The 24,833-nt window shown below is 41.1% G+C and overlaps 2 protein-coding genes across 5 annotated transcripts; one reads left to right on the top strand and one right to left on the bottom strand.

Annotated features, from left to right (window-relative positions):
* Nucleotides 1–1,225: 1,225 nt before the first annotated feature.
* On the bottom strand, nt 1,226–15,676 carry LOC118415742 (cilia- and flagella-associated protein 100-like). Of its 4 annotated transcripts, XM_035820529.1 has the most exons (22): nt 15,524–15,676; nt 15,227–15,303; nt 14,585–14,665; nt 13,830–13,927; nt 13,218–13,404; nt 12,587–12,654; nt 11,157–11,320; nt 10,822–10,902; nt 10,386–10,461; nt 9,950–10,031; nt 9,378–9,470; nt 8,757–8,877; nt 8,566–8,632; nt 7,934–7,993; nt 7,639–7,730; nt 7,047–7,145; nt 6,402–6,438; nt 5,326–5,405; nt 4,711–4,807; nt 3,719–3,838; nt 2,911–3,047; nt 1,785–1,874 (listed from the first exon to the last, which is right to left on the bottom strand). In XM_035820529.1, exons 2-21 carry the CDS (start codon nt 15,285–15,287, stop codon nt 2,925–2,927), a joined length of 1,887 nt encoding a protein of 628 aa, XP_035676422.1. In that variant the 5' UTR covers nt 15,288–15,303; nt 15,524–15,676; the 3' UTR covers nt 1,785–1,874; nt 2,911–2,924. The 4 variants fall into 4 exon arrangements, with proteins under 4 accessions (XP_035676423.1, XP_035676422.1, XP_035676421.1 ...); XM_035820528.1 differs by lacking the exon at nt 7,934–7,993 and having other exon boundaries at nt 7,639–7,790; nt 15,524–15,675; XM_035820530.1 differs by lacking the exons at nt 2,911–3,047; nt 7,934–7,993 and having other exon boundaries at nt 1,226–1,874; nt 7,639–7,790; nt 15,524–15,674.
* Nucleotides 15,677–15,867: 191 nt separating this feature from the next.
* On the top strand, nt 15,868–24,785 carry LOC118415743 (probable imidazolonepropionase). Its single transcript, XM_035820533.1, has 11 exons — nt 15,868–16,172; nt 17,064–17,170; nt 19,566–19,630; nt 19,803–19,966; nt 20,601–20,714; nt 21,255–21,398; nt 21,910–21,991; nt 22,154–22,278; nt 22,900–22,993; nt 23,381–23,541; nt 23,883–24,785. Exons 1-11 carry the CDS (start codon nt 16,024–16,026, stop codon nt 23,971–23,973), a joined length of 1,296 nt encoding a protein of 431 aa, XP_035676426.1. The 5' UTR covers nt 15,868–16,023; the 3' UTR covers nt 23,974–24,785.
* Nucleotides 24,786–24,833: the final 48 nt, after the last annotated feature.

Below are 24,833 nucleotides of genomic sequence, written 5' to 3'. Positions count from 1 at the left end.
TCTGCTTGATTCTTACTAATTCAGTTTCAGTGTGAAGGCCCTATAAAACATGAACCATTCTTTCTTTGTGTGTCTGCTTTTGTTGCTGAACTGAAATTGCCATTGACAGAACGTCAAAGAGACCTGTCAAAGGCACGGGTACATGATAAATGAACTCGTGCGTTCTCCGTAATGTTCCCCTATGTTGAATTATGTAAGAGCTTTATGCGGTTTCCTGGCAACGTTTTGAATATGCAACAACAGGGGAGAAAATCTGAAAGGGCCGCGAATATCAGTACGCCGTTTTCCCAAGCCCCGGACTAGTGGTTGCTTGGCGACTATGTGTGGGCAAATGCAGCCGTAAATTGCCATAATTACATTTTCGGGGCTGCATATTTTTGCCGTGTTTCTCTCTGAACGGTGTAAACATTCGTTAAAACAGGTGTTTCGTGTATTTAGCTTTTAACCTGTGGCACAAGAAAGAAGTGATGTTTCGTGTTTATCTGCTTGAGTAATATTCTTAGTAATTGAATGTATGAATACTTTTTTTGGACATATTTTTGCCCAACGATGATTCTTCATACGATGTAAAATCCGTACAAACAGGTGTTTCAGGGGTTTAACTGTTACATAATACATATTAGTTCTAGCCCAAGAGCAATACTAACGGTAATGTTTAAGTGTTTCGGGCATACAGACTTTTGCCGTATTTCTTTCTAAACGATGTAAACAAGTGTTTCAAGGTTTAAGCTGTTACACGATACAGTTAGGCTCTAGTTATACATAGCTCATGAGAGAAGTAACATTACGTATTTACATAGTACATGTATCTACGTTATATGTATACTTGTTTTGAGTCTTCATACTTTTACCAAGGAGGTTAAAAAACTCCTTGCTTTCACCTTGTTTTCTTCATAAATGAAGTTGATATCCGTTAAGAAACAGGTGTTTCGCTGTTTTTGGCTGTTACATAATACTAAGAAGCCAAAGAGATCATCAAATTCCGGCACAGACTTTCGAGAATTATAAATCAAAGATGTGGTCCCATCTGAGTCCCCAAGCAGACGTAGGGCCCGGATTGTTGTCAAACGAAAAAGTGATTCATAACCAAAAACAATCACTGCACTAACAGCAGCAATAATTTAGATCAAACTTTCTTCTTAATAACTGAAATAACAATCTATTATTTCACAACTTTTGGGCAATGGCTGAGCCATGTGCACTATAATGAAAAATGACAAAATAATTCATTTCCAGTGCTAGGTATATTTTGCTACATATTTAAGAAATATACAACCTCTCAATACACCAGTGGGAACAGTTAAAAAGTTGTTGACTTTTTAAAACTTTTGTACATCAAAGGACATTGGGTTAACTAACACAATAAAAGACACAGTATATAACATACGGCATTGTGCCTACAATTTTTACAAAACTCAAAATATTCATTTGACCAGAATGTAAAATATTTGTGATTCCATAAAATATTTCTATGAGACTTGGAGAATTCTGCAATCAGACAAAAGTGACCACAATTCACTTAAAACTTTGTACATCAACATAAAGACCTATCTTGATGTATTAGACAAAAAAATAAGACTTCTTTTGGTATCTTGAGTATCTTTTCATACAGAATGTCTTAAAATTTTTCTTTTAACGATGCAAGAACGTCCTTGAATGATGTCATCACCCCTATGATGCATACAGTTTTTGTCACTCTCAGAAGTGTACAATCATCAACTGATGATATAAGAAAATCTGTTACAATTTGTTAACTATGTTTATGTGAAGAAGTAAGCCAGCTCCTCTTCTTCCCTGGTAGCTTTCTCCTGTGCCTTGTCCTTCTTGGCTTTCCTCCGCGGCGGCTCTGACCTGAACACCAGCTTCCTCCCACCCTGTGGGAAGAGAAACATGCGTCATTTGTTTTGTCTCACTTTCATCAGCTGTGCCTCCCCCTAGAGCTTTGCCATTTGGAGAGTGTGAACAGAAGGGTTAGGTTTACATTGACCAATCCATCTGAAAATGAGCCCTTTCACGGAGATCAGGACACATGTGTGGCAACAGGAATTCTAAGGTAATATGTCAAAGGTAAAGGCCCACAAAAAGGAAACAAAACCCGTCTGGACATTGTTATGCAAACAATGGTCAAGACAAGGACTGTTTTCTTTTTTGAAGCCTTTACTTTTGACATACTACCTAGAATTCCTGTCGCCACATGCCTTCTGACCTCTGTGAAAAGGCTTTTACAACATTTCACCCTGTTGCAAGATGGCTTGGATGTCAGCTGTTTGAGGTTTAGTACCCACTCCGTACTGCTTTCCAGGCAAACAACTTGACGTGCACATCTTCTTACCATCCTTCATTTGAATATTTGTTCAGAATTTGATCAGGCGTGCTGACTGGCCAAAGCTGTATGGTCCAATCAGCAGTGGTCCCACCCAGTACGCTACCATCAAATTAGCTCATTACATGACGTAATCAGCAGAGAGAATGAATATGTGCTGGCCCAGTTGTTTTTGCCGAGAAGCAACAGAGAAATCGGACTGAAGCTAAAACAGCTGGCATCCGAGCTAAGAACCACATTAAGCTGCTAACCTTGCCACATCTCACCTCATCGACACAGAACACATTCAGACATTACACCCTTAACCGACAAGTGTACACATACCAGCAACCTTACACAAAATGTTACACGTCATACACCTGGACTCACCAGACAGAAATATCCCTTATATTTGTGTTCCTTTTGATTTCGTAACTTTCAGCATGCCGACATTTTATGGGTTGATTCCAATTTTGCCTGAACGTTTCATGATTTACAGTATGCAGCAAGCTCAAAGTCAAAGAAAAAGGTAACCCTCCAACTCTACACTTCGTTATTAGCGACAGACAAAACATTCTGTTTAGTTGTACATAAGACACATATAGTACGTTGTATTTCGCATTTAATAGCTCGGTCCGAAGAAATATTCCCTCTCCTCCTCCTCTTGGTCCATCCTCGATTTCCCGCGCTGGTGGCAACTCTTCGTGATGGGGGGGTTTGAGCGGAACACCAGCTTACGACCCCGCTAAAGGTGTGAATTTGATTTCGGAGTTTCTGACCATTAATCGTACCGGTGGATATTTCAATTCCGCCACCTCAACTTTGTTTAAAAACACAACCAATGTTCACTGAAGACTCGAAACTAGCCTGGTATCCAAACTTACTGTAGCTGCCGAATCTCTGTCTCCACTCTCGCAAATACAAAATGTAGACCCAGGGGATGAAGAGAATGGGCAGCTATAATATACTTTGGATACCAGGCTAACTCAAAGCTGTTGAAGCCACTGTCATATACGTACTGTAATACATTGTAACAATAGATATTACTCCATACATTAGGGAGTGGAAAATGTCTTAAGGGCGCAGTCACATGGGTCAAACGATTGCTGTACGATTTTGATTCCATAGGAGTTTCAAGCAGGCTTTGACATAACCAACCACGGAGAAGGATCCAAAACAGCATTTTGAGTTCGCAAGACATGTGCATAGCTGTCCTCCAAAATGCCCAAAGTTAGCGATCGTAATTGACAATTGTACACGACTTATGTGACGGCGCCCTAATGACTTTCATGTTCAAAATGTTTGTGACAGTTCTACACCTTGTTGAAGCTCATAGCTCTTCATCACCTAAACATACATGCTCATCACCTCCTGAATCTTACACCCTTAAAGGACCTTAAACCAATTATTACAAACCTTTTTCTTTGGATCAGCCTGTGCCCTCTCCAGTGCCCTGCGGACCCGCTCCTCCTGGTGCAGTCTCTGCTGCTCCAGTTTCTCCTCTCGCAGACGCAGACGGCGCTCCTTCTCTTTAGCCTGGGGAGGGGAAGCAACAGGGGATGTTAGAAAGTGAACAAATATGGTGAGGGGACTAAATATCTTTCAAATTAATAAAAAAGCCGAATTTTAACTGTAACGTAGGTTCACCATTATCCATCGGCAACCTTTATCTGTAGTATTGAAAAACAGTGTATTTAGGGACATCAAGACGACGGAAGGTGGTTCCAGATTGTAAAATTTTCAAATATTCTAGTTTGATACCAACGTTCGTAGACTTGATACGCTGTTTTTCAATACAACGGATATAGGTTACCCTGCAGATAAAGATGAACTGCCGTTAATTGCCTGTGAGTCTTAATCAAGGAACAGAGGAAAACTTGGAAAAATTCAACACAGACAAATTTTCAATCTTAGCTCTTGACACGACTTTAGTTAAGTCGTAACAAGAAATACTTTTTTTACTGCAAGTGATATAAGTCCATTTTGGTTTTCCATGGATCTCCTTGCATTTTTAGGTTTTGTTGGTTTGTGGGTTTCTTTGTCAACAGAATATAACATCAATCTCATAATTCTGCCAGGTGCCTTAATACCGCCACACCAAAAAACGTTTTTATAGAGGTCTTCTCAAGATTGTCTTCAACACCTAAATACCTGGACTTGATTCTGGAGTATATATACCCAAGGATTACTGATGCAGCATTGGTACATCTCTTTGAATCACTTTAGATTCATTGTGTTTTCTCATGTGGCATCAGGTAAAATCAGGAGAGTTGATGTTAACCCTTTGTTTTGACAAGAAAAAATCTGGGAAAGATCTTATACATTTGTATATGGAAAGATCAAGGAACTATAATATACATATATATGTAAAGTAATGTATAAAATACATGTATTTGACCATGACATACCCTTTCTGCAGCCTCCACTCTCTCTGGAGGCATCATCTCGATGATCTCAAACAGTTCCTCCAGCCGGTTCTCAATGTTGGTCAGCATCTGGAGGGTACTGGGAGCAGATGAAGAGCCAGGTTAGAAAATGTGCTGCCAGTTGAAATGACCATCATGATTATACATGTAGTAGCACAAAAGAAAACCAAACGTATGTTTGCAATGATTTTAAAACACCAAAAAAATTTGTCAATCTGTAGAAGCACAGAAGAATTTAAGCTCTCATGATCTTGTATATTGTACATTTTAGTTTTACAGTTAACGCTAGTTCACCTTTATTCGCGGGGTAACCTATTTCCGTTGTACCTAAACCAGGATATTTAGGGATATCACGTAGATGGACGGTGGTTTCAAATTGCTTTTTTCCTTATATTGCAGTTTGAGACCACCGTCAGTTGACTTAATATCCCAAAATACCCTTTCTTTAGATACAACGGATAAAGGTTACCCTGCGAATAAAGGTGGACTAGCGTTACATTTGCCCCCAAATATGCATGGGTCCTTGGTCATTCAACACTGCAAGGCTTAAAGATGAGCTTTGAAGACTTTGTTACAAGAACTGTGTCTAACCCCTACCTGATATTGGCCTCGTTGTCTCCTATACAGGCCCTGTAAACTTCCTCTACCTTCTTGTTTAGTGACTGCAACATTTTCTCCTAAAAGATGAGGAAAGTTGAGATTATTTCACCATAAAAAAGAGAATCATACTTCCACATAAAGTAGTGATTCTATCGTTTCATGTAAGACATATAAGATAAGAATTTGGGGGAAGGAATATGGAAATCATTAAAGGAATAACATACTAGTACCTTTGATAATCTATTACAACATACAATGTACAGACAGTAGTTTGAATGGAACAATATGAAAAATTCAGACATTCTAGAGTATGTAATATTGAGAGGTAAAGCACTGTGTATATGAAAGATTGCACAACACAAAGAAAAGATCAACATGTTACATGGCTTGCTAAGACTGAAGCATAAGAGGAAAGCTACAATGAGCAATAGTGTCAAGCAATTTTTTACTCTTTTTGATTGACAAAAAGGTCACCACAAAACATTGGGTAAAAATGTGAACATTGTTGCGATGATTGAAAGAGGCAAAAAGAGGGCAATAACAGCATAAGTTTCAGTTTTTCATGCAAACATGGTGCATATCAGAACTTCTCTCGACTTCCCTGTACTTTGTATATAATACCAGTACGTGTGCGCATTTTTGAATCTCTAGTACATTATGTATGTAATATACTTTTAATTCACTAAAAACTATCTAGTATTGAATTCTTTTCCTCCCATAAATGCACTATTGATATCAATAAGATATCTGTTATAATCACAGTTTTTGTTTGTTCTTTTCTTCTGCCTTTAGAATTCTATATTGCCCCATTACTCGTCTCAGATGCAAAGGGATAAATCAGCCACTGCCACTGAGGTGTCACCAAAAATGTACGGAGAAATATCACCAATGTCTCAGCAGTATACATACGCCTGTATCCTCCTGTACATCCATGGTTAGAGCAAGCATGGAGAAATTCAACACAGCGAGAAAAAAGCACACAACATGCACAGTTAGTGAGGACAGGGCTGGACATGATGACACACAAGCAAAGACAAGAACAACAAATTGTAATGTCACACAGAAATACTGACCTGGTCCTCTGCTTTGAATTCACCATAAGAGAACATTCTGCAAAAGAAGTCGCAATCATAGTTCAAAAAGAGTACAATGACTTGGTATGATCATAACATGTTTTATTTAACTGTCTAGTTTTGAGATGATGAGAGTGCACCAACAATTTTACTGACATTTGACATGTACATGTACTATTTGTATAAGAAATACATTTACAAAACTGTTACAATGTACCATAGAAACTTTGAACTTACAAATACTAGGTCTGAGGCAAACTGTACATTTTGTACTTAAAAATGATGGAATTTTTCTTTTGGTATCAAGAATCTAAACCGCTTTTTTTATCTTACAGCAAATACCTTACATAGAAAATGGAGGTTCGTTTTTAACCTGCTCATGCTGCCTAACCTTCATCTCATTTAAAAAAAAAAATCACCTAATCAGGAAGGTGGTGAAGGAAATACAAGCATTGGGATTTATATAATAGTAAATTCATTTATTTTTGTGGGGATTTTGTAGTAGAAGTAGACAGGAGGTTTTCATGGTGCTCTAAGCTTGTAGTCAGAACATGATTGTTATGTGACAGCCATGATATGGAGAGGCAATGAGAAGACAACAAAATAAAACCATTGTGACTAGTTCAAGATTTCCAGTATCCTTACTTGGACTTCATCTCGAGGTCTGCAGCCTTCTCCTCCTCCCTGGTGATGGTGTCCTTCAGCATGGTGATTTGCTGTTTCAGGATCTCCGTCTCACGGTTCCTGAAAACAGGGAGCAGATGGAGATAGTTAACGACAAAAATGCCCCTGCAGTTCCACAACAAGTTGCTTGGTGGAGTTTACACATAGTATATACAACTTTGTTGAAAACCGATCTACCAGCTGAAAATTAAGAACATAAAAATTTGAGCAGAACAGGAAGCTCCAACAAGGACAGATGAAATAAGTAACTTTCTTCTAAAGTTTCTGATTAAAATGCCCCTTAAGTTCTACAACAAGCTGCTAGGAAGCTAGGATACCACTTCTTCTCAGGACCAAAACCTGCTATTGAAAAATCAAGACCATGTCCAAGACAGAAGATTTAGATTTTAATGTTGACCTCCCCTTGCAGTACCAAGGAAAGCTACTACGAGCCCACATACACACTTTAATACACACAAAACAGTAACTATTTTATAATTCAAATTCAGAACTTTCAATGTCAAAGCTTCAAGCTGAAGTAGAAATCTACATAAGAGGCTGAGTGTGTTCTCACATCTTAGCCTCCGTCTGGATGAACGTCTGTCTCATCTCCTCCAGAGCCTCCTCTGTCTCCTGGCTGTTCTGGATCAGGGACAAGTTCTGTTCCTCTAGCTCCTGGAACAGGTCCAGCAGCTGCTGGGGGTCCGTGAAGAACAGGTCCGGCTCCTGGGATGGAGGGAACGAGAGAGACGATTAAGAACGAGTTCTGCTCCAGGAACAGGTCCAGCAGCTGCTGGGGGTCTGTGAAGAACAGGTCTGGTTCCTGGGATGGAGGGAATGAGAGAGGGGAGTAAGAACGAGTTCTGTTCCTCCAGCTCCTGGAACAGGTCCAGCAGCTGCTGGGGGTCTGTGAAGAACAGGTCTGGTTCTTGGGATGGAGGGAATGAGAGAGGGGATTAAGAACGAGTTCTGCTCCAGGAACTGGTCCAGCAGCTGCTGGGGGTCCGTGAAGAACAGGTCAGGTTCCTGGGATGGAGGGAAGGAACCAGAGGATTAAGAACAAGTTCTGCTCCTCCAGCTGCTGCTGCTGGCTCTGTGCAGAAAAGGTCAGGCTCCTGGGTTGTAGGGAACGAATTAAAAAGTTCAAGACCAGATTCATTGTATTGACAGAAGGAATTAGAGGATTCCTCCAGCTCTGCGGTGGAAAAGGTCTAGGAATTCCTGGGGGTCCGAGAAGAGCGGGTCAGGTTGTAAGTGTTGTTAAAAGTGCTTACTGAAATGCCCCAACTGTATTTGGTGGGGGTGCAGGCATGGTTGACTTATGATAGGAATGCAAAGAGCAATGCTGGGTTGAAAACTTGGAAACTTGTATGTAGGCACAATTTTTTGTCTTTTCTGAGCTGGTCTAGTATACTGATTTATTGGTTGGTATAAACCAGTTAATCAGTCATTAGTTATTAATATTAATAAAACCAGTTCAGTAACATCTTGCTGTACTCACCTCATCACTATCCTCCTCTTCATCTGACTCGTCTTGACCAGCACCACTGGCAGGGGTACCCCCAGGCCTGCAAACAACAACATGTCAACAACTTTGTAAACATGTAAACAAAAAACGACATTTCCATATCATTAGCAACGAGGAAGGGACATGGATACTGTCTAAAACATATGAAATGAAATGCACTTCACCTTCTTCCCGTGGCTGACCCCTTGGTGCCGCTGCGGTCCCTTCTCGTGGACTCCCGACTCTGTAACAGACGGCTCCCCGCACGCCCGCCCTCAGTCTTGTCGCTCGCTGGCGTGGTGGCAGCTGTGGGGGGACCGTTAGCTGTCAATCATTTGCTTTACCTCCCAACCTTGTACCCCTTTACCTGATTATGCTTTCACCTGATTATGTTTAAATTTGTATTATTGCACACCTTATAATGTGTTATGCCAAAAAGCAGTTACTCAAGTAACTGGATATAACAGTGACAGTCACTGACGAAAGACACCGGATGGCTGTCTGAAACGTCTGACCATTTCCAAAATCAAAATCCAGTTGCTTGAGTAACTGCTTTTTTGCATATCTTATTACCTGGGTGTCTAACCTTCATCAACACACCTTGTGTGTTATTTCTTTGAATGATGCTTATATGTACAATAAGTGTTAACAGGTCGTTCAGTCACAGTATACCAAACTACAATGCCTTGCTGTTCCCCCATGATTTTATAATCTCTGTAATACAAAAGTTAGACACCCTTGTTTCTCTAGAAATGAAAACCTTAGTCCCTTTGACAGAGAAATGAAATGTTAATGTCCATGTCTACCATTGGAACTGGATCCAGGAGGACTAAGTAGATGTGCACTTGGTATCGCTTCAGAATCTTCTTCAAGTGGTTCAAGGAAGTCTTTAATGATGGCTGAGAGGTGGGATGGTGTTATGGGGTGAAATGCACACAGCAAAGCATACAGCATGAATATAGAACAGCACACAGGGCATGAGTCACAGCACAGCAAAATACAAGCCTTGATAAAGCTAGTTCACCATTAACAGCAAAATACAAGCCTTGATAAAGCCAGTTCACCTTTATCTGCATGGTAACCTATATCTATTGTTTGTAAAAACAGGATATCAATGGATATCAAGTTGATGGACCGAGGTTTCAAATTGCAATATTTTCAAAAATACCATTGGTCAACTTAATATACTCATAATACCCTGTTTTATCAAGGAGCTTTGACAAAAGCTTTGATAAAAGCTCCTTGGTTTTATTTAAAACGGATATATTTGGCCTAGGCAAAAAAGTTGTGTTTTTAAATTCATACAGAGCATTATCAAGCAGCAAGATAGAGAAAGTGTACTTCAGACTGACAGATATCTGTAACTGGTGCTTCTTACTTGCTCTTTTCTTGGCTGCTGATGCCTTCTTCTGTTGTTTCCTTTTCTCTGCAAGTTCTGCTGCCTTCTTGTCTTTGTACTCCTGTATGGATAAAATTTTGTTAATCAAGGAACAAAACGCTAATACAATAGCTTCAATCTGGATACTAAGTCTTAATACATTTTGCATTGTAATAGGTGGCATAATTTTGCAATGACTGAAATGACTTTGATAAAGGTTAACATATTTCTGAAAGGCACATTCAAAATCTGTAAAAGTAACAAGTAAGTTGTCTCATGCAGCTGTCAGTCAAATTCAGACTCATCCAAATTAATTCATCAAGTTCATAGTTTACAGATACATTATCTGAGTGTTACACAGCTGGATCTGTGTCAAATGTTGAACAGAGCCCCTATCACACCCTCCAAATGCTGTCAGTGGATACCAAGAACCCACCTGAGGAGTCACACTGTCCAGGAACTTCTTATACAGCTGGTATTCCTTCAAGGTGTCCTCCATCTTGGAGATTTCACTGAAACAAAATGCCCCTTAACATTAGTAAGAAAGTAATTGCTATAACGTTATGACTCTAACTTTCTTTTTAATGGAATACTAGCTTTGCTTCACCTTTATCCACGGGGTAACCTTTATCCGACCTTGAAAAACAGGCTTTTTAGGGATATCAAGTTGACAGAGAGTGGTTTTATATTAAAATATTTTGAAATATATTGACTTGATATTTCTGAACAGCCAGTAAATAATGAATATAGGTTAACCCACAGGTAAAGGTGAACTAGCGTTAAATGCTTTGATAGGCAGCATTATTTTATAAGTTGTAACTTCAAATTTGTATAAATAGAAGAAAGTTAGTAAGATAAATAAAATACATTACCTTTTAATGGCCATCATTTGCCCATTGATCCTCTTGATTTCTGACACCTTCTCCAGCTTTGCCTTGGTCTCAGACTCCGCTCTGTAAAATAGCAATGGTCATTTACATGCTAAACACAGGATCTGAACAGTACAATGCCAACCAAAAAAATTGCACAGAATTATATCTAATAATTAAGTGCTAAGATGATATGTTACATATTAAGTGTGAGAAATTGCATATTTTAGACCAAGACTTCTTTTACGCTTTACAGCTTGAATTGATATATCAATCCAGGGTTTGAAGTTCATAGTTTTCAGTATTGAAGAGATTATGACATCAGAACGCTTCCTTACATCTTAATGGCCTCCACAGAGTTCTTGTCGTTCTCTTTGAGGAACTCGTCGAACATGGCGGCATCCTCCTCCAGATACTGCTCCGCCAGCTCCAGCTTCCTCTCCTCCGCAGCCGCGATCTCTTCCAGCTTCCTCATCTCATCTCTCTTCACTCCCAGGGAGTACTGTGGACAAAAATTTATGAATCTTAGTGGAAAATGTGCACCAAATCTGTAACATGCATTGGCATAATACCGGCCATAAGCCTTATACCGGTCGATTAAAAATAGTGGAACTTAAAGAGATCTACACATGCAACAATAGTTATTTCTGAGGTGTGCACACTTCAGACATCTAGGTGTCCAATACATAATTTACAAAGCATCGATAACAATGCATTCGAAGACAACAAGGCCAAAAGTTTTCAGGTCATTTTCGGGGCAGGCGAGCTCGTCGTGGGACAAACACACTGTCACGTTCATCGCCAGATTTGTAGATAATAATCACATGTGCTCACGACACAAGACGAGCATGATTCAACAGCAATCTTGAATTTCTTTTGGTGACCTACAACTTGTGTAAAAGTGTGAGGAACCGTTGCATAATAGCCCGGATCTACGGCTGAATGGGTCAAATTGAACGTACGCCGCCATTTTCCCGCCATTTTTAATGCTACGGCCAGCAGTAAAGTTTTACGTCATAGCGGTTGTGACGGACCAAAATTAAATGAAAATTCTTGTCAGTATACGCCCATTTTCTCATGACTTTTTGTATGCTCATGCAGATTTTTGTTTTGTGCAACTACTAACAGGAAAGAAAGGAACAACAGAGGATGAATAAAGGTACATAGCGGCAGTTAATTGTGCCGTGTTTCGTTCGACCGGTATAGTGCACCCCCTTCCAACCACGCGCCCGTTCTCCGTGCAATTCCGCGGTGTGTTCCAATTACGATATTATGTTTTTAGCAGGACCAGAGAGACAAAATAATTTACACAGAAGAAGTGGCAAAGGTAAGCTGTAACAGCAACATGTAACTGGAGAAAATGATGCGTTGATCATTTGCCAAATTAGCATTGCTTGAGAAATTGCAGTAAACCGACCGGTATTATGCCAATGGATGTTAGGTGTTTTTGGCACCCTTTTTGACAGATTGGTCGTGAGGCTCAGTGGGCGTCACTCAACCGTCATGGGGGCAGGGGCATGGCGGGTATCGAACTTGGGATCTACTGATTCCGATTCCAATGCTCCAGCCGTTCGCCAAACAGATACCCAAAAGTACTGTGAATATACACGAATCATAAGACCGTCTATGAAATATTCAAGTATTGCTACACTCAGAAGCATGTGTGAAACATGTAACAACACAGTGAATCGTTAAGTTATAAACAGATGAATCAAATGACAAAGTTATAAGATTACAGGACACAAGATATTCATAAATGATTACCTACCTGTACAAGGAACATTTCTCTCTTCTTGTTGATATACTCAGCCAGGTCTTCCTTCTCTACATGCCTGTCTGCTCAGGAGAAGGAAGAACACTTTTTGTTACAATACATCAGGAACAGTGGAATAAAATACTTATATCACTTTAAACTCGCCTATCTGTTTCATTTGTCACTCAGTGCTGTAAAATGATCAATATAGTTCACACAAAAATCCAAGATCTAAGATGTCAATCTTATTACTCTTCATATGATTACCTAACCCCCCAAGAGACATTCCATGTCAATGGACAGCTGTCAATCACTGGAAGAGGGTCTGCATGGGGAGTTCCGACAACGATTTACGCTGAATTTAAAAGAACCCCCTACGTATTACGCTAAATCAAGGAAGGCAATTACGCTAAATTTGGTCGCCTCGCTACGAATTACGTAGATAAGATGGTTTTCCCTACGAATTACGGGAAATAAAATTGGCTGCCTACGCCTTACGTAAAAGAGCATGCAGACCCTCCTGGAACCACCCTCACCTTAATGAGACATTCCCTGCCATTGGACAGCTAGATGCCAATCATTAGAACCTTTCTCCATATTCGTCCTTACTGCTGACAACTAGCTGACATCAATCAATAGAACTCACCCCTAGTGACAGCGATGGTCCAGCTGGGATCCTCCTTCACAGCCACAGCCTTATCCTCATCCTCTCTCTCATCCTCCGACTCTGACGACTCGATCACGGCCTTCCGCATGGATGCTGTCTTGGCGTTCACCCGCGTGGCGTACGTCGTCTTCTCGTGTACTCGTAGGTTCCTTTGTTTTACCCTTTCCTGTTGAGGTGAAAGAATTTTATAACAATTCAACAAGAGAAAATTAGACAATTCTAAAATCAAATATCATCATGATGTATACTTTGTTTATGACATTATTTTCAATTTTGTAATAATGATTACTTTCTAACATAAAATAATATCACAAATGAAAATTAAAACTTACTATTGTTTGTTTTTGTTGTGAGTTCATATATTGAGTAGCTCCAAAATTCTTATTTCTATCTAGTATTACCTACAGATGGTAAAGCAAATAAAGTACTTTTTTGAGATATCTAGACCTAGTCATGAGCTGAGTTAGGCCTGAGGAATGCATAGCAAAATTTTGGGAAATATCAGGAAAACTTTCCCCATTTGCTAGATGCAACTGCAGATTCCGATTTCTTACATTAAAATTACCAGAAAAGATTGACAGCAGTACTTACCGCTTTCTTCTTTTGCCTCTCCTTGTCCCTGAGAATGAAGATATCATTCTCTACTGGCATGGTGAAAGGGTTGTGGTCAGGCGCGAGCTCTGTTCCTGCTACAATATTGTAACAAGCAGGAGTATAATGTTAGCAAATGTACTTCTAGTATATGACAGCAACAACAATAACAAGAAATAAACATAATGGCTAGTTTTGAGACAATAATCATCTTTGAATTACCAATTGTTATAAACTTCACCTTATTTGACCTTACCTACATTCACCTCACATGACCTCGCCTATGCTTTATTTATGACATAATTGTTGGCAATATTGTTACACACGTACCACAAGATACTAGTTTTTCCTACAAATGAGTAGAAATTAGAATACACTAGCATGTTTGGTCATAATTCATTGTTACAAGTCTCTTAAAAATTACGGCAAAATACACTTGGAATATTTCTAACCTTGTACATTGCTGTTCCATAATGAATTGCAATTGTTGATTTGGACAATAATACATCGGATCCTAATAATGGTTTCCATAGCAACCTTGTTACATTTGTAGTAAGAAATGATGGAGGACACACAGTTTGCAAGGCCCATAAGCTTTGCTACAAAATGTCATAATTTGAATAACTCATGAGTCAACATATGTTATGATCAGTGCCTGAAAAGTGCCTGATTGGCAAAGTCAGTGTACTATAGGGTGGTTTTACTAATTGATGGTTTTCCAAGGAAATTTTGTGATGACTACGAGAGGTATTCACCTGACATAGGGGATCCAGCACCAGAACCCGGGGATTGTGGGAAGGTGACGCGTCCGGACTGTCGTGAAGCTGTGCCTGCTCCTGTGGAGGTATTAGAAACATGTTACTATGACACCAGGTATACCTAAGATTGTCAGCCTTCTTAGATTGACTGAGATTGTTTGATGTGTACCTGGCCTTTGCAGTGTTTCTGAAAAGTTGATGTGTTATACTTATTGGGGTATCTACCTATCTAAAGCAATATAACGTTAGATGCAGTAATGGGGCAGACAAAAGTGACAAGTACTTTCTGGAAGTTTCCAGTATCCCGTAAATGATAATATTTTATCCTGTTATCTGTAAAAATGTGAAAATGTGATGAAATTTTAACTTTTCTTCCAAATTATGCCTATTCAGGATATTGCATTTTTCAAATATCTAAATCAAATGTGTAGGTTGATGGAACATTTCCATCATCATAATTCATCCAAAACAACAACAAAAGTTAATCAAATCAGTCTAGAGCATAAAAGAAACAAGACAAACGCCTATTCGACAACAAAACCACACAATGTGAATCCTCAATACACATCACAACAATTAGTTCCAAATCATGTGCAACAACCCCCCTCCCACACAGATTCTTAACACAGCAAAACTTACGAGACTTGGAATTCGCCGAGACCGGCGAAGCCGCCGATGACTGCCTCGACACCGTAGACATATCTGTACGTCAAGACCTGGGAATTTGGAAAACAAAAACATTTCTGTTATAGCCTCTCCGAAATAAACAGATGTCAAACTTCTATGAGCAAAAATCATTTAATTTTGAGGCTAATGGTCAGTAACATAAGCTCGCCAAAATACACAAATACGATATTTCTAAAGAAATTAATCGCCACGGATCAAATCAGTGAGTGTCTATCTATCATATAAAACAGTTTGGTGATCCACACTTACCTCTTTTTGCCCAGAAAAGACGAAAAATCACAGAAAATGTGTCTGATCGCCAAGTTTTGATTTGGTGTCCACCATAACAACACCAAAACGAGGTTGGTCATAGCAACGAGCAATGCGCAGACGCCATTTTATGTAAATGAGCCTAGAAGGTCAAAGGGCACTTTTTCCCGGGAAAGGACATCTTCCTCTGTTTTGTCAATTCAAGGAACAATTTGCCTAGAAATTTAACTAAAAGAGGTGAAAATTGACATTTTGACATTTGCAACATGGTTCTCGACAATTTCTTCTTATGTTTTCAGAGTTAGAATATTCAACAAAGGCTATGATTGGTGCATTTGGTCCGCAGTTTGTTATCTTGATTTTCATTGGCTCACTTCGTCAAGAATTGGGGGTGTGTCCCAAAAGCTCCACGTGAAGTTGTTTCGTGGAGACATTTTGGCGGTCACTTTCACTTTTTAGCTATCTTTAAGAAGATCTACGTTTTCTCGGGATATTTCGCGATGTCGGGAGGGAAGTTGCTGGTCCGTGGAGCCCGGCAGGTGGTGCTGGTGTGTCGGGCGGAGGAGAGAGCGCTGCGCGGGGAGGACATGAAGTCACTCGCCTCGCTGGAGCAGGATGGCGACAACGGGGTCAGCCTGGTCGTCGGAAGGTTTGTTTTACTTGTTTGTCTGTTTTTTTTGTTTGTTTGTTATTGAAACGTGTTTTCGTCTATTGCTGGGTATATTACTATCTACTATCTAGGCGTTTGCTGGGCAGTGTTAATTTTTCACACAGCTCAAATCAAATGTTGGCCATGCTGAGATTATTAATCATAATCATATCCTTGCTGAGATTTACAGTCAGAACTGCCCAAGAAGACCACTCAGGCCAGTCGGGACTAATGAAATCTTTGTTGTCTATATGGACAGGTGCTCACTTCATGTGACCATAAAAGATAACTGGTTGTGTCAATTGGAAAAATTCTCAAAGAGACCACCAAGAAGTGGTCACATGATTTGGCCAGGTGGTCACACACAGGTGTCACTGTAATTGTCTTGACACTTCCATTAATAAGTACTCAGCGGTAGTCAGGCAGTGTTTCAATGAGTTACAGTATAATTAAGGGAGAGGGGTCAAGAAAAGGTCATTAACCGTTGAGATTCAAGATAGACCCCTCTCAAAAATTGTTTCACATTCATTGTACCTAGCCTGATTAAATCTCCCTTATAGCAGCCCGCCCAACATCTGGTTGGCTTCTATAGGGAGGCGCCAGTTACAGCCCAGGACAGCAGAGTTTGTGTTACACAGGCTACACTGTACTCTCTATTATTAAATTGAGTAGGACTACGTCATTTGGGACACGATTCTGTTCCTCTCAGTCCCATTTCAAAATGTTCTTGACTAGACGTGATTCTCAAAGAAAATCAGCCACTACAGTGATGGTCGCTAGTTAGAGTCCTATATCAACTTTCAATACAATTTTACATAGTCCTTTGCCATGAACGACTTTTCATTCCTGATTTTGTAACAGTAAATGTTGAAATGTGTGTGTATCCCACAGCAATGGACTAATAGAAGCAGTCGGCCATGATGCAGACATACAGGAGAAGTATGGAAGTACCAAGTTTGACAGAGTCATTGATGCAGCTGGGATGAGTGTATTACCAGGTACGTCACATTACATTGATTACAGTTTGTCCCTCATATCAGTACAGTAATTTTGCTGTGCTACTGTAAGGAAAACGTTGATGGTATCGATGTTCCCCTGAAGTACCAGGTTGTTGCAGAGGGTTTTAGACGCCCAAAGCACAGAAAGACAAGAGACAAAAGACGACGCGTCCAGACACTTCTGAATCCTGAACTCAACTCACTTTTATTTGATTGTGCGAACGCGTTCCAAACGCGTTCGAATACCCCACCTGCGAACGGGCGCAAACGTCGCTATTCGACGTCGAACACTCGCGCCCGTCCGCAAGCGGGGACGTGGAAACTGCCGTTGTACGACTTAGAATGTACTTTTCTAGGACTTGTAACATATGCTTGTAACGCAGAATTGTACCCTTCCTACACTCACCCCCAGTTTAAATACTCGCCGTCCTCGGCGAGTGAAACGCCATACGTAAATTAACCCTCATCAGTTTGACAATATAAAAACAGATAGTTTATCATAAGTTACAATTTGCTAATTGAAAGGGTCTCCTCATATGGCAAATATCTAATTAAGTCAGTTCATGGGATTGTTCAAGTGTCCATAGTTCAGGTCTTCTCTGGTCCTCCCGTCTCATCACAAATCCACGCTGTTCCTCTGCTATTCTCAGCACCTCTCTCTCACGACCTCTCCTTTCTCGGGTGTCGCTTTCTGTTTCGCCACGGCCTCCTTGATCCTGGAGCGCCGCTCTCCGTTACCGTGTCGTGTTGTCCTCCCTCCTTCCCTTTGTCGCACGGCCACAGACGTCCTCCCCGAATCCTCCTGCTGTTGCAGCCCCGATCACCGCCTTCCTGGGGAAGCTTTCACGGCGACTCGCTACGCTGCGTCAGGTGTCCCGATGTGGAACGTGTCCGGGTCGGCCCGCCTGATTGGACATGGTTAACGGGTGCCATGAACACCTTGCCGCCAACACTCTCGTGTCCAGGTGTGACCCATGCAGGGATCAGCCATGGAGAAAGAACAGAACACGCACGTACACACAACCGACCGTCCTAAACCTACGAACTCCTTTGACTAAAGACCTGAACGCCTCTGTGCACTACCCGTACTCTTCTGTCTTTGTGTCATAAATTAACAACTGTCCATAACATTTGCACCCTGTTTCACATTTCTGACCAAAATGTAGAGCATTACATTCAAAAGATTAACTAGGTATACATTACAACCCGTAAAGGTCTTCTGAAAAACCAATACGACAATAGGTCAATACACAATGATATTTCTAGCAAAGTTCCTATCTATCACAGGCAATGTAACCCCCTGAAGAACCGAAGTTCAACCCCCGAAGTCTGGGTTTCCCCGGAAATCACATCACCCGTGTATTACCTAACTTACATGATGATGACGACCTCAAACTTGGACATAAACGGTCATCCAGAGTGTACGTGGCATTCTTTCTCGCTTCCACACTTCCAGCACACTTCCGGCCCATGCCCATTGAACTTGGCCCTGCTGTCCCTGTCTTTGCCGACTTTCCGCCTATTCTTCGGCTCAGCAGCATCGATCCCGCGGCCTCCTCGCTCTTGGCTCTCCCAACTTTGCCCGACCCGCTCCGAACTCCTGTCTGTGGGCTCCCCTGCTCTTCCTGACCTCCAACATTCTCCTGGCCATTCTCTACCATGGTCTCTCGGCTGCCGGCGCTTTTTCTCTCAAGGAACCCTCGTCGAGGTGGAAACGACGTGCAACATCCTGCCGACAACGCCAAATGTAAGGAAAACGTTGATGGTATCGATGTTCCCCTGAAGTACCAGGTTGTTGCAGAGGGTTTTAGACGCCAAAAGCACAGAAAGACAAGAGACAAAAGACGACGCGTCCAGACACTTCTGAATCCTGAACTCAACTCACTTTTATTTGATTGTGCGAACGCGTTCCAAACGCGTTCGAATACCCCACCTGCGAACGGGCGCAAACGTCGCTATTCGACGTCGAACACTCGCGCCCGTCCGCAAGCGGGGACGTGGAAACTGCCGTTGTACGACTTAGAATGTACTTTTCTAGGACTTGTAACATATGCTTGTAACGCAGAATTGTACCCTTCCTACACTACATTTCGATTAATGGTTATTGTAGCCAGCCTGCCCTAATTCAATGTTAAGCATTGTCTATATATTCTTCATGAAGCATATTTGGTTGCTGTTATTATAACGTTACATGTTCTTTGCTATCCTAAATGCAGTGTTAAACATTATTGACAAGTTGTTTGTAAATGCAGAGTAGAACACCAGGTTGCCTATTAAATACATGTGTAGTCACAACAGAGTATCCAGAGGATCCCACCGTGCAAACCATCTTATAAGGATTAACTAAATTGTAATGCGATAGGTGGGGCTTACTTTGCTTGTGTATCAACTCCAGGTCTGATTGACGGCCACACCCATCCTGTCTGGGCAGGTGACAGGGTCCATGAGTTTGCCATGAAGGTACATAACATCATCATCATCATCATCATCATTGGTCGACGTGATATGGTTATATTTTATTTGTTGTTGAAATGTCACAAAGAGTGATGAATAAAGGTCTTTTCTTGCCTGGACTAGGATATTTTCTAAAGCCCTTTCTGTTCACTCTTTAATTTCTGATTCTTGGACCCAGTTGGCAGGTGCCACGTATATGGAGGTCCACAAAGCCGGTGGAGGGATCAACTTCACCGTAGAGCACACTCGCAGTGCCTCGGAGGACGAGCTGTACGCACTGTTCAGGGACAGGCTGCTGCGTATGGTCAGGGCAGGGACCACACTGGTGGAGTGTAAGAGTGGGTAAGACAAGGATACAGTTACTCAGGGCTCGAAATACCACTTGCATATGCAGGTTGGTGCAGGTAAAATTGGAGCTGTGCAGGTATTTCTGGTGTCTACCTGCACCTAACCTGCACTGGTCCATGTACTGGGTTTTATACATAAATGCCCTAGGATCCTATGATGTAGGTGCATGAGGATTGTTCTTAGCTGCATTGGCTGGTACCATCTATACAATATAAAAGAAAAAAAATAGCAATGGTTCCTGAACAATTTTAGTATGATTCATACTTCCTAAATTTAGAGTGGTGCAGGTAAAATTTTTCTGGTGCAGGTAATTTTCAATGTTACCTGCACCGGTGCAGGTATGCAGAAAAAAGTATTTCGAGCCCTGGTTACTGAATGCTTCATCCCGGTAACAAATCATCTTACAGTTCCAGCACCACAGGGGCTGTGGTTTAAGTTCCTCAGATGCAGTGAGCTTGCTAGCCAGATTTCTTTTGACCATTTATATGATACATTATTGCAGTGATAGCCAATATAATCTCTGGTGGTATGTGGGTACCTTGTTACTGTAGCAAATAGGTCTGTTTTTCTCTCTCTTAGCTTCCTTTGAAATGTAAATATAAGTATTTCTCATCTGTATTTCTTCCAGATATGGGCTGGAAGTAGAGACAGAAATGAAGATGTTGCGGGTAATACAGAGGGCCAAGAGGGAGCTACCTATTGAAATATCCAGCACCTTCTGTGGAGCACACTCAGTACCAAGGTCAGTACCTTCTGTGGAGCACACTCAGTACCAAGGTCAGTACCTTCTGTGGAGCACACTCAGTACCAAGGTCAGTACCTTCTGTGGAGCACATTCAGTACCAAGGTCAGTACCTTCTGTGGAGCTCACTCAGTACCAAGGTCAGTATCTCCTGTGGAGCACATTCAGTACCAAGGTCAGTATCTTCTGTGGAGCACACTCAGTACCAAGGTTAGTACCTTCTATGGAGCACATTCAGTACCAAGGTCAGTACCTTTTTTGGAGCACATTCAGTACCAAGGTCAGTATCTTCTGTGGAGCACACTCAGTACCAAGGTCAGTACCTTCTGTGGAGCACACTCAGTACCAAGGTCAGTACCTTCTGTGGAGCACATTCAGTACCAAGGTCAGTACCTTCTGTGGAGCTCACTCAGTACCAAGGTCAGTACCTTGTATAAAGCACACTAGAGTGCAAAAGTCAATACCTTCTGTAGAGCACACCAGGTATTGTCTCTTGAAACATTTCATTTTTGTAATACATGTAAATGATTGTTTTTTTAGGGGCAGCACCATGGAGCAGGCTACTGAGGATGTCATCAATGTCCAGTTGCCACGGTTACAAGAGCTGATGAAGTCAGGTGACCTGGAGGTGGACAACATTGACGTGTTCTGTGAGAAAGGTGTCTTTGATGTGGAATCTACCAGGTAACTTGCAATGCAACTGTTTGTTGGTTGGTTGGTTGGTTTTGCTTGATCTATAATTTGGGTAATATAACTAGTACCCAATAACGTCCCACCAAACTGCTTATACATCCAAAAAACAACATTTGTATCTTTGTGAAAAGACTAACCAGACTTAAGATGTAGACTTGCCTTTGTCTTGTACTGCTAGACTTGGATACAATGGCCAAGTGAGTAGAGTGTTCACCTTGCACTCTGTAGATCATGAGTTCAATAGCCGGCTGACCCATACCAGAGATTTTTTAGGTGGTGCATACTGCTTTCTGTACTAGCACTCAGCATTTTGGAAAGTTAAACACACACCACTACCAGTGGACTAGCCCCCTGCTATTGTGATAATTGTACAAAGCTGTATGGCCCACGGCTACAAAAACAGAGATTTAGTGTTGGAAGGACTTTAACTTATTTCTAAATTGAATCCACATGATTGTAAAGACTTATATCTACATGACTGTGTACATGTACTTGACTCCAGGAGAATCCTGCAGGCTGGTGTAGACGCTGGTCTGGCCATCAACTTCCACGGTGATGAGCTGCATCCCATGAAGTCTGCTGAGGTATCATGTCATTTTCCTGGATTCAAATCAGACTGTACATCACAACAAAGTCAATGAAACAGTAATAATGCCTACATGTAATCAATGCCTACATGGCTTTCATGATAAGGTTTGTGTATAGCAAAATGTGTCACCTTCAAGTCAGTATTTGTCCTGTTGTAGTTGGGTGCAGAGCTGAAAGCCCGAGCCATCAGTCATCTGGAGGAGATCAGCGATGCGGGCATCAAGGCCATGGCAGACTCTGGCTCTGTGGCTGTCATCTTACCTACAACTGCTTACATACTCAGGTATGCACAGTGTCAAAACTATCAGCATGACAGCCATGGCAGACTCTGGCTCTGTGGCTGTCATCCTACCTACAACTGCTTACATACTCAGGTATGCACTTGTCAATACAATCAAGTGTCTCATAACTAATTGTTGGATAGCACCTGTGTGTACCTTAGTGGATTACATGTGGATGTCTGTTGCTGACCTCAAGTGTTTGTATTGATAACAGAGTGAACCGCCTCTTGGTATAACCCAGCAGGTTTGTACTAAACAGTACAAGTTGCATTTTGGGACAGATTTACTTGAACCACTCACCCCAGGATGGACCCCTACTCTTTTCAATAAGTGTGGTGAGTTCCTAAACATGCTCAAAGTGTGGTTCCTACATTGTATACAAGTGCGAAAATTGGTATAAAGTGTCTAATGTCCAAAGGGGAAACATCAGGGATTCAAACTCAGTACCTCTGAATCTTGAGTTTAATAAATTAAATCCTAATCACAAGGCCACTGAGCCACAATTATAAAAAGAATTCAGGCAAAAAGTAATGCTTTGTTGTCATTTGGCACAAGACAATGAATCAAATTTAGATCAAAACATTTTCTGAAGTACAAACAATGTCACATGAATGTTTCTCCAGGTTGACTCCTCCCCCAGCCAGAAAAATGATTGACAGTGGTGTGGTGGTGGCCCTGGGAAGTGACTTCAATCCCAACGCCTTCTGTCTGTCAATGGTGTGTATGCATGTGTAGCATGCATGCAAAGCAGCCATAAATTATATCATAAATTCCTTTTTAAACTTTAGAAGAACAAAAACAGTTAAGCTTAGTAGAAGTCTACGTTGAATGCACTGTATTTGCAGTACATGTATTGTGATTGAATTACAGGTCATAATAAAGTTATGAATAATTGTACCAGGTATTTGAATGGCCATGTGTCCCTGTACATGACGGCATATTTGTTTGTCTTATCATACGTTGTATCATACTCTTCAATTGCAAGAAAATACTCACAGATTTCAATTTTTTCGCATTCAAAGTGCCCACCTCTTCCTCAAATTACAAAATGAACATACTTAAATGTTAAGAAAGTGATGAAGAAGAACTATGATTGTATTTCAGCCCATGACCATGCACCTGGCCTGCGTGAACTTCCGCATGTCCATGAACGAGGCCCTAGCGGCTGCCACCATAAATGCAGCGGCATCTCTGGGGAGGGCGGAGACTCACGGGTCACTCGAGGTGGGGAAAGTCGGAGACCTGGTCATCATTGATGCACCAAGGTGAGACTGGAGTACTCAAGGGAAAGGAGGAAGAGACAAATATCTCTTAAAGCCAGCATTGCACTGTCAACAACTTGAGTCAGACATTTTCCTTTGGTTGCAAAATTCCAAATTCGCCATGTTTTTGCCTCAAAATCTACTGTAACATTGGGCTCTTTTTAGAGGTCGCAAATTAATTTGTTTAACTTTAAATTCCCCTTTAAGCCTAAGAAGATTTTCAATAAGCAAGGATTCTTTTTTATAATTTTATCATCAATACACAATTGTATACACATCATACTTTGTTCTGGATGAATACATTTTCCTGTATAACCTTTGTCTTTTGACCTCTACCCTTCCAGATGGGAGCACCTGATCTATCAGCTTGCAGGGCACGACCATCTCATCAAGTATGTGGTGAAGAAAGGGGAGGTCATCCACAGTGCAGTGTGAACAGGAATCTAGCCAGTGCCCGTCCTTCTGTCCTTTGATGGAATTTTTCTGCTGGGGATGGACGAAAATTTTGCCCATTCCGTACGCATCCTGTGTGACTGACAAAAATTGTCATGTAAAGATATCAAAACAGATGCCATTGAGGAAAGGGCCTAGATTTCAAAATTTTCAAATTTTCACAGGGGAGCATGCCCTTGGACCCACCTAGGATTACGTGCCTCAACAGGACAGAACAGAGGGACAAAGAAAATTTCATCCTGGCTAGAACACTGATCGTGAGAGCAAACTTTAGAGCAGTGCTCCACATTGCCATAGTAGTAGTCCACTGTGTTCTGCTGCTGCAGTGGTCTGGACACCCTTTAAAATACCTTCAAGAAAAGTATCCTGGGATGATCAGGTGTCCTTGGCTGAAAAAGCCACATTGCACCACAGTAAAATAATGTCATGCTTTGCCTTAGTCTGAGGTTGATCGCTTTTTACAAAGAAGATATGGACTGAATATTTCCTGTGAACTGGTGCTGATGGCTAATCTTGGCAGAGAAGACCATAGATGGTGGTTGGTTTACCTGACAAGAAGGCCCTGCTCTGCTAGGACACAAACAGCCAATGGGAGGCAAGGAGAGGTGATGACAGCAGATGCAGCACCACTATCTTGGCATCTTTGAAAGACTTTTGATAAAAAGATAAAAATATTGTGTAAAGATATAAATCTAATGTGTTGCATACGAAAGGCTCAACAAGTGTTGTAGTCATGTTTTTATTTGTGTATTGTACCAACAGCACATTAAATGATATTTAGAGTTCCTTGTAAACCTGTTCTATTGTGGTTTATTAATTATGCACATAATGTTTGATTAACA

The sequence above is a fragment of the Branchiostoma floridae genome, chromosome 5 (genome assembly GCF_000003815.2).
Source record: "Branchiostoma floridae strain S238N-H82 chromosome 5, Bfl_VNyyK, whole genome shotgun sequence".
Taxonomy (NCBI): Eukaryota; Metazoa; Chordata; class Leptocardii; order Amphioxiformes; family Branchiostomatidae; genus Branchiostoma; species Branchiostoma floridae.
The sequence above is the reverse complement of the archived record's forward strand: the minus strand, read 5'-3'. Positions and strand labels throughout refer to the sequence as shown.

Bases quoted from the DNA above. Each gene is read 5' to 3' on its own strand.
- LOC118415742 (XM_035820529.1), bottom strand. From the start codon at position 15,287: ATGTCTACGGTGTCGAGGCAGTCATCGGCGGCTTCGCCGGTCTCGGCG. The intron at 9,471-9,949 runs GTAAGAAGCACC...CCCACCTCTCAG, and splicing joins AGCAGCCAAGAAAAGAGCAA to CCATCATTAAAGACTTCCTT. The intron at 7,146-7,638 runs GTGAGAACACAC...CCCTGTTTTCAG, and splicing joins ATCCAGACGGAGGCTAAGAT to GAACCGTGAGACGGAGATCC.
- LOC118415743 (XM_035820533.1), top strand. From the start codon at position 16,024: ATGTCGGGAGGGAAGTTGCTGGTCCGTGGAGCCCGGCAGGTGGTGCTG. The intron at 19,967-20,600 runs GTAAGACAAGGA...TATTTCTTCCAG, and splicing joins CTGGTGGAGTGTAAGAGTGG to ATATGGGCTGGAAGTAGAGA. The intron at 21,992-22,153 runs GTATCATGTCAT...GTCCTGTTGTAG, and splicing joins ATCCCATGAAGTCTGCTGAG to TTGGGTGCAGAGCTGAAAGC.